The following is a 10151-nucleotide window of genomic DNA, read 5'->3' on the forward strand; positions in this document are numbered from 1 at the left end:
GTGAAGGAAAGAGGAGACCAGCTGCACAGGCAGGCTGCGAAATGAGATGCAAGTGATCGGTAACTACAGCCTACGAATGCGGTTCGCAGTCAATCAAATCGCTTTCTTGTAACACCTGGTACTACAACAAAGTATTGTGAAGACAAAGATGAGAGACACCAAAACCAACAATGCAGCCATCAGCCTGGGCTTAGATTATCCCTCACCAGAACCACAGGCTGACCTCCTCCATGCCACGCCGCACCGATGCAGGAATTCACGCAAAATGATTCCCAACCAAGTATGGTGTACATAGAAAGGAAGATACTTTTCAGAAGTACTCATGTAATATTCTAATTTTCAGAAACACTGAAGCCAGGCAGCATGACAATGATCTGAAGCACACCACTAAACCACTTAATAATTTAACAAATATAACTAGAGTCTTTCAAAGTTCGTAAATATGATTTTTGCTTTTGGTTTTAGTTTTGTCAAAACATAGCAATCATACACACCTGGACAGAGTGAGAGGCCAAGAGATTACATTACGATAAGATAATTAGGTCTATGGTGTATACCAGCAACACAGATGAATCACAGGGATGTGCAGGAAGAGGTGGATGTGTGTGTTGTGCAGCCCTGCATCCGCAAAGTAACTTGTTAGGATTTAGTCACCAGATACCTGTAGCTTCAGGCTAACTCCCAGCATCTGCTGCCTCAGAGTAGTTCAGCATGAGGAATCTGCAATGACGCTACTCAGCAGAAGGATTCTAAGGTGAAACAAGGTGACACAGTAAAGGTGTACAGGGAGACTGCATGAAAAAAACTAAACTGCAGAGGTTCTCTTGGTGTAAGCCTGTAATCCAGTTTTTGTGCCACTGCCGGAAARAGACATTGAGATATTGTCAACTATCTCAAATATTCATATGGGTCTGAGATTGGCTGTTACACGGTGTTCCCCTTAGAGGTCTATTGCACTTTAGTCTATCTGAAAGAAAAACACACAGCTAACTACAGAGGGACCTCAGAGATCCTTGCAAACTGACAGGAAAAAARTCAGGCTGAAAGACTGAAGCTCACAGTCATTCTAGTGCTGACAGAAAGTCAGGGCAAAGATACAAAATGAAAATGTTATATCATGGCAATATTTAAAATCAAAGACGCTTGGATGTCTTGCTATGTAGAAGGCAGTGGGTGAAAGGTGACATGTCCAGAATGCCATCATTCCACTTCACACACCAGGAACACTCTGCTGGTACTAACAGTGCTGGGCACACTTCCACTAATCTGCTAATGCACAAATAGCAAAGCTAATTTTTGGGTTAGCATGTTTGATAACTTTGAAAACAATTAGCACACTGAGCTTAACCTAAATAATTTTTCCGGATAAATTCTATAAAAATTCATTTACTTGGGTACACACAGTACAGAATACACACACTGTGCGAGCAGTTGAGATTTTATAGTCAAGCATAGTGATTACTTGTCATGACAAATGCTGTCAATTCCCACAATCCGGATGAATACTACAAAGTTTTCAGTGGGTTGGTGCTTGCTTCAGAGTTGTAATCTCATGAGCAGATATAATCTGAACTGAAGTTAGTGCTTTAGCATTAGCTTCTGCTAAATACTGTTTATGTCGTGTTTTAGTACCAGAAGAACAAATATTTATGATTAGCGTAATTAACTTTTTAACTAACAGTGCCCAACACTGTTTGCTAAAAAAAAAAACATTTAAACTTCATTTTGTCGTATTGATGTGTACACTGTCACAGTTTACCCAAAGACACTTTGTCCAGATTTAAATACCACTCCTCATTTTGCAGCGGRTATTTCAAATGTGACTCATTGTTTCAGACTGTCACCTACCACCACAATACAACCGTGGAAATAATAATTTCTCTGTTAATAGACATCTAACGCTAATGTTAGGCCAGATTAAAGACTTAGAACGTGGTGTTTGGTCAAACATCTGTAAGATTCTGAGGAAAAAAACAAAATGTTTTCAAATTTAAATTGACCAAACTGTGAGTAGCCAGGGAGGTTGAGTCATGAAGGGTATCCAGCAGCAAAAACAYTGTGCATTCAGCTGTGTAGTGGGGAGGCTGCAGTAGTGGTCGGTGCCAAAAGGACAACAACAAGGTTTTGATTTGATTGAGTCCATGGCAGAGACGAAGGATTGAAAGAAAAATGAAAGGTAAGRTGGAAGAAAAGAAGGAAGGATAAAAGGAAGAAAGGGATGAAGAAACCATAGGAAAGAATGAAGTATTTGTGGATTTTTCTTTGGAATGCAACTTTGACTTATTCGCTGAAAACTTGCCCATTTTCTTTTGAAATATTCAAAAGAAAATGCAGCATATCTGAAACATTTGCAAGCAGCCAATCCAGGAGCAGCATTTGTTTTGCTTCATTGACTTTCATTGATTGGCTGAACCCCCCAGAGTGAAGACCAGGAACACAGCAGACGCTAGCTCCTGTGGTAGTGCAGAAACGGTTTCCACTGTTCGTCTGAATGCACAGTAAGGTATATTTGATGTTTGGATAATTAAGACAGGTAACTATGAGTGTTTTTAGCGGGGTATTAAATATTTGCCCAATATTAGCAGGCCAGATGTGGTCTACAGCCCAAGTGAACAATATTGGTTGATCTTAATGTGACAGACTCACATCGTTGTGAAAAAGCCTTCCACCGCTTGCAGATTGTCTGTTACATTTTTTGCATCTTTTTCAACAATTGTAGTTCTATCTGTGAATTGTGGGSGGGGAAGACTAAATTAAGGTTTTAGAGTAACCTTATCCAACTTCAGAACCAAACCCACTATAGATGCTATGGCGAGACACACAGAGCCTGCCATGCCTGCAGTCATTATAGACAGCACTTGCTGTTAGTTGGGGTGCAACAATGTCTAAAACTCACAAGAAGAAACAAGATTTTAATATTACTTTCAAGAAAACTTCAAATATAAAATTATGCTACAAAAAGGCCTTTCTTGTGCATTTTTATAGATTTTGCCACCAATCGATTTTTCGTTTTCTGATTGGTTTTCATCTCTTCAGACAGTTCTCTCACTATGCATGGTCTGCTGTGCGACATTTACCAGTTGCTTTTGACAGAGTGGGCTGTGATTGTCGTGTAGCTTAACGTACCCTTACACATCCATCTAGCGGTTGTTATGGCAACGCTTTCCTCCTCTTTTTGCATCTAAACAACTTGGAGTACTTACACATTTTTCATGTCTTGTCTGTCGCATTTATAATTCCAACTGGAAACATAAAATTCTGCCAAACAAATGATTCAAGTACAGTTGGGACATMTTCTGTTCCAGCTTCTTCAGGCAAAGCTGCAGCCACCGCACGAGGTTTACCTCAACGAGAAATATTATGATATCATGTGATCTTGTGACAAGATCTTGTTCCACCCCTGGTTGTTAGGTTATTGTCATTTACGGTTCAAGTAAAGCTCAGGTTGGTTTGGGGAAATATTCCCTAAAATGTGAAAACCTTATTGTTATGTATTCTTCACTTCTTTTTTTTTCTACTGATATTAAAACAAAACATTTAAGCAAGAACCAAAGAAAATCTTTAAGGGGGCATATGTTTGTTCACAGCTCTGTAATCACGTCCTATCTCTCCCCTCCCCTCCTGCCCCCCCACTGTGTATCTTATCCTTCATCCTCCTCTCTCCCCCTCCTCGTACCAAAGCATCGCTCCCTCTCGTTGTCACACACACATTTCTTTCTCTGTTCTTTTCTCCTTGACATTCCCTTTTAGCGCCTCTCATCACCTTATCACACCTCTCACACCCTCCTTCCTCCTCCTCCTGTGCCTGTAGGTCACGGAGAGCTGATCCAGCCTCCTGTTCCTGAATCTTACTTAAACTTGAGCTGTGTCAGCCCGCCTGCAGCAGAGCTGTAGTAAAGCCCCTGGGATCCCGTGACCTTAGAAACGCAAGTTAGACAAGTAAGCATGGTACGGCTAAAGAAGAACGGAGTCGACGAGAAAGAATAATAAGCGGAAGCAGAGGGGAAAAGCAACAAAGACAGCAGATTCAATTAGCCCAATAAATGATAATTGCCATACATGAAGACTTCCTTGATTTTCCAYTTAATGTTTTTTTTATATATATATATCTTGTGATATGAAAAACATGACAATGTTTCTTGTCAAAGTGAAGTTTGTCTCAGAAACTGTATACTCAGGGTTTCCACCAGTGTATTATTAGCCTGGCGGGCCAAAAGCCCACCAGACTAAGCGCTGTTTGTTTATTTTAAACAGGGTTTTTTATACAATAGTAACAGTAAAAATGGCTTAATCTAAGTTTATAKTTGACGCACTGAACAGGGCGCTAGGGGATGAGCACTAATTGGWCCGTTCCAGCAGCTGTCCGTTGCCATCACACGCTAGTATTTCCAAATTGTGATGATGCCTGATTGTGCAGCTCTGAAATTCTGTAGCTTTTAACATTTTTCTAACACAAAAACGTGAGGGGCGCTGGTGGACCGCCCTAGTGTCCCTACCATCAGGCTTAGTAAGTTTCCTGGGCAAAACTCTGCTCGTTGCATCACAAATTTATTTTCGAAATGTCAAATCGTGCATTTGTATCGTCAATGGAAACGCAGCTACTGATAAAGTTCTGCTACTAGCATGAAAGCTTTGGCATTCATGACAATTTTATAGTTTTATAATACCCCAGTCTGCCAGCTTTATGTCTCTGTTCTCTATGTCTCTTCGTAGATCCCTCTATAAGGCCACACCAAACCCAGCTTCAGGAAGCCCGAGGTTTCCACTCACCCATGGCAAAGAACGGGATTCCCAGCAGTGTGGAGTTGAACTTCCCATCCGATATGAAGAAGATCCCTGCTGCTGTCACGTTGGCGATGCAAATGGTCAGCACGCCCAGGAGGCCGAGGAAAGGCTTCCCCCTCAGGCAGTCCCTCATGGAGCTGGAGATGGTGGCAGCCAGGAGCACCAGAACCAGACTGACCAGCACCTCCCCTTTGGACAGCATGCCGGTCTGGTGGAAGTCCCGCCAAAGGCTGAAGGAAGTGAGTGACTGGATGTGGAGCTGGTCGGTCGGGTGTGGCGCCTCGGCCGTGGACAGTCTGGTAACCAGAGCRCAGAACTCGTTCTCCCAGCGCTCTGCGATGACGTCCTGCACCACAGGGCCGATGCTACGGAGGTAGTATGTGATCTGGACGGCCCGGGCAAACTTGACCTGCTGGTCCCGACTGTTGGGTGAGAAGGACACCCCTCCAAGCTGGTGGCCGATGAAGGACACACGTCCATCCTGCAGAGAATTCAGACATTTCAAATTAGTTGAAATTACAACTTTGSATGTGATACTTGGACCTCAGTGAATCATAAGCTTGGTGGCCTACCAGGCTGAGCATCGTTTGTTTATTTAAATACAGTTTTTATACACCAGTAATAGTGACAGTAAAGACAGATTAAGTTGGTAGTTAGATAGTGGACGCGTTGAACTGGGCATGAGGAGATGTGAACCACTCACCTGTTGGACTCAAGTTATAATTTCCAAATTATGAGGCCTGCTCTTCCATCAGGATTTTTATAACTTTTAACATTTTTAACACAAGAACACAGTGAGCTGCTGCTGGACTGTCAAAGCACCTTACCACCAGGCAGGCATTATCATTTATAAACAATAGTGTGTGAGGCGCAATAGCGATGGCGCTGTTGGTGCGAACCCTGCACTCCTAATTCAATGCGTCCTAAACCTAGCTTAATCCTTCTTTACTGTCACCATAACTACCTTATGTAAATAAACAAATAAAGCTCAACCTATGGGGAAAGGGGCAAGTAAAACTTAGTGGCCCGTCAGGTAAAGAAAGGTAAAACAACCTTAACAGGTGATCAACACTAAACCACTCGCACCTTTTTACTCTCCCTCTCTCTTTGTCATTCAAGCACACCCGTTGCCGCGGCAACCACCTGGGCTCCTGGAGYCGAGCACAGATTACGTTAAAAACATCAAGTCCGTTACGATATCAGGTTTTCTGGCTTGATATTTATTTTACGATCATTAATAAGCCTCTCATGAACACAGAGGTGGTTGATTAGTTCATTTTAATCTCCTGCTCTGCTCGTTATTTTGGTAATGGAACCGAAACGCACAGAATTGCGCAACACCTTGTTGAAATTGTAATGATTATTGTTGTTGTTGGGTCATTAATTTGAACATGTTTTGTTGATTTTGTTGTTGTTGTTCTTTAATAAAGCTATGAACGTTTTAAGCCAATCAGAGGAGGRCGTGCTGCTCTCAGMCTCCTGGCKGCGTTCAGTTTGTCACCTAAAGCCGAGATCGACTCAAAACCTTCYGCGATCGACGTATYGCACCGCTGCTCTAGCAAAGCACRAACAGTTCAGAAACMATATGAAATGAGAAAAAACTATTTATTAACTGATTAAGTAGTGTTTTAGATTGTTCTTGAAAAATTAATCAGTCACGGCTGCACAGTGAACCCATTTACTGCAAGAGAGGGGAGCTGCAGCCGCTCCCCTCTCTTGCAGGTACTGCGTACCCCCACTAAATCTTTTAGGGGTACGCAGTACCCTACCGTACCACCCTACTTTCACCGTGAAAGTAGGGTGGTAGCAGTCTCTACTGCTAGAAATGAACACTGAGCTACTGCTTTTAACAAAGTTCTGTATGCCAATGTGATAGCATACAGAACTATGCTATCATAGTTCTGCACAGTGTTGATTAGCAACACTGTGCAAGCTTTAGTTTCACTTTCAACTGTGTAATTGTACAATGCTCAATTAACATGCCAATGATTTTCCAACAATACGAACTCATTTCAAGTAAATCTCAGCAATAAAATAACAATTTTGTGTGAATATTTGAACATTTCATTAAACTGACATGTTCAGGCTCTGATACGGTGAATAATAGGACAGAATAATAAGCTAGAAATGTTTCTTCAGTTCTGCSTTCTCCCCTCTGTTCTTGTTCGTGGAAATGGACATAAAGATGAGAATGGGGAAGATTTTTGTCTGTCACTGCAACTGATTTAAAATACTACCAGTCAAAGTATTCCTTGATATGTATTTTTCCTGTTATAAGCTTGGAAGCCTGGGGTTCAAGAGGCAGGTCACAAACTTTTACCAAAGGATGGTTTAAGGAACCCGGAGYATCCGAGGAGAAAACATGCAAACTCCATGAGGAAAAATCCCAACCAAGGTCATTCAGCCTAATTATCAGGGATGCCTTCCAACTGTGAATAAAAACGATTTCCTCTTAAAGTTAACCTTGAATGTTGTAAAACGTAAATAATGTGCAAGGTGTTTTTTTAAGTCCAGTTCAGTTTAGCTTGACCAACAAAGTTAATGTCCAATCAAGGCCCATTAGTTCAAATTGATTTAAATAATTTATTGTCCAAATTAAACTTAAATAAATCCTATTAAATCACAATATTATCTAAGCCTATTTTACATGCTAACTGTGTAATCAACTAAATAATGTTACTTTTGGTTTGTTCAAGACACTTTATTCTAAATATTAAAATCTAGTTTAATCAGTTTCTACTTCACTTGTAAATAATTCAAATCATTCCCAGTAATTTCACTTCATTCCAAATAACATAGCCCGTATTATCAGCTTCATTGTGCATTGTTTAGCCACTTCCATAGGATTTTTCTATTAGCATGGCTTTGTTGCTCTGCTCTAATGTATTTTTAATTTACCTGCCAGCTTCTAAAGATCAAGCAAAATGAAAGTACAGCAGACAGCAAAACAACGATTCATATTTGAAGCGCTTTCTCTCAGGAGCAGAGCTAAAGTTGAGCTCAGCAAAAAGAAGCCCCCCCCCCCCMCCCCTCCCTCTTTTTTTTTTTAATACAAAGCGTCTCCATTACAAGTGCAGAAATAAATCCCAGTCRTGACATCAAAGAGCGGGATGAGGCGTAAGAAGTCAGGCAAACGAATTAGCCCAGACAGGCTGTCAGCCAGGCAGGCAGAGAGAAGCGGGATTCAGGAACAAGGCGAAGTGTGGAGTGACTGATTCAGCGTCAGGAGGCCAAGAGGGAGATGAGGGTCAGCCAGGGAGCGAGAGAGAGACAAACACCACTTCTGCTTCACGGCAGTGGTGTGAAAAAGCACGTCACAGATTACCAACAAACTTTTAAAATCAGACAAATTACTTGAGTTTTTTTTTTCTTTAAATGTTGTCTTTCTATTGTTCACTTTTTACATTTGCCAATGTAAAAAAACAAAAAAACAATTTCCATTAAATAGCACATTTAATTAAAATCACACGTGAATAAATTTAACGCTTTATGTCAATAAAAGTCATGGGAGCAGATACATGAGATGTATTCATAATTCAGTCACATACCTGTCAAGTCTCTAATTTTGGCCAGGAAACTTCTTTTTTATCCCCCTTTCCCGCCGTGCTCCATTATTACTATTTTCCCGTAAATATCCCGTATTGTGCCGCACGCTCTCACGATAGTTCCATCACCCCCCTCAGCCCCCACCTCTCACCTTAGTTATCATTTTCACCAGTAGTGGCATCCGGTTGTTCTTCATGATGCAAAAAAAGTGTTTTCATTGCAGTTTTGTTAAATAAATCTAATTCAGCACAGCTGAAATATCACCTCATCCTCTCTCTTTCCAAGGTGAACAGATTATACAACCTGGAAATTTCAGAGGAGCCGCCTATTCACGGTTCAGCAGATTCATTCACCTATTCTCTCTATGTTGTGGTTTCAGCAGAACCTGGGTGTGTTCTTTGGAAAAAAATGTTTAGGTTAATTTTATGCTTTATTACCATGATTATTTCATCATATACCAGTTTGTTTTAGCTCTTTTAGCTGCTGTCTGGTGTTATTAGTTGATTCTCAAAAGTTTAGTTTTAGTAGAATGCAGAAATATTTTTTGAGGGCGGGGGAGGGGGTTTGTTTGTTTGGTTAAAAGTTAAAGTTAAATTATAATTAGTTTGGTATTTTTTTCATAGTTTTGAGTCTGATTCTGAGTTAGCTGTTGACACTGATTTAATGATAATTTTTAAAAAAAAGTTAAAGTATACCATGGCAGCAATATGAACTTCTGTGCAAACATTTCAGCTCAAAGCTGAACATGACGCTCGGCAGTCGCAGTGATTTCACAACCTCTGCCATCACACACACTGTGTGAAAATGCCCAGTCACACTGACTAAATCACACGACWCAGTGTGTGAACAATTTTCAATGGAAAACACTTTCTGTCATCTCACACACTCGGCACCAAGATCAAATTCCCACTGTACTCGGGCTCTCTCGCTCGCGAATGTTCTGAAATGGCAAAACACCACTTGGGCTGAGACATTTTAGAGATAATAGCGTTTTGTGATCTGAGTTGCTCTGAGTTTTCCATTAGTGCAGAGGACAGAGAGACAAATAGAATTTACAGAACGGCAAATGAAGACGTGCCGGTCGGCGAATCTTTTTTCAGTAGAAACAAACAAAAAAAATGTCAGGCTTCAAAGGGAGCGGATTTAATAACAGCAGCAAGCAGGAGTGACGAGGTACCCAACACATCCAACACCGTGCTGGATGTCAGCTATGTGGAATGGACATATGATTGGATTAAACTGACTTTTCTGTAAAATGTTGTGAATTGATGCTAAAGAAAGAACTTGAACTGAACTGAAAAAATGACACAAAGTTGAACAGACGCTAATGAAAGTACTTTAYTTTAACACCAAATGCCTAGTTTGCAATGTCGACTTTTGTCCCCATTTCCTTCTTCTGATGATCTTAATGATGCCCCGATTATCAAGATGGCTCTAAAGAGAATCTTAAGAGGTTTTCCTTCTGTGTGATTTGCATTATCARGGATATTCACCGTGTTGGATTGTCTTGTAGTGTTTTACGAAGTCCAACGAGAGCGGAGCCTGTTGAATGTGACGTGAAGTCGATCAGAAAGCGAGGTGGCGGAAACACGAAGGCTAATGTAAAATAGAGGAGACAAAACRAACWGCCATGGCACACCAGAATGTCTGTTGAATCTTAGAAACGTCTTTCCATTGTTTTTTTTCTCTGTTATATTTTGCACAGTACTGTCATTACTTCTTCCCAGTCGGCCATTCTGAACTGTTGTTTGCTTGAGAGGTTTCACGAGATTTCCTGTCTGACATCTGAATGTTTGAGTGAAATGTGTGTGTGTGTGTGT

The 10151-nt window shown here is 41.0% G+C and overlaps 1 protein-coding gene across 1 annotated transcript in view; it reads right to left on the reverse strand.

Annotated features, from left to right (window-relative positions):
* ptchd4 (patched domain containing 4) overlaps positions 1–10151 on the reverse strand; it is a 40844-nt gene that overhangs the window by 26060 nt on the left and 4633 nt on the right. The window contains exon 2 of the mRNA XM_008398570.2: positions 4771–5266. Within this exon, the coding sequence (XP_008396792.1) occupies positions 4771–5266 (496 nt within the window). The remainder of the gene's footprint in view (positions 1–4770; positions 5267–10151) is intronic.

Source organism: Poecilia reticulata, linkage group LG21, assembly GCF_000633615.1.
Source record: "Poecilia reticulata strain Guanapo linkage group LG21, Guppy_female_1.0+MT, whole genome shotgun sequence".
Lineage (NCBI taxonomy): Eukaryota > Metazoa > Chordata > Actinopteri > Cyprinodontiformes > Poeciliidae > Poecilia > Poecilia reticulata.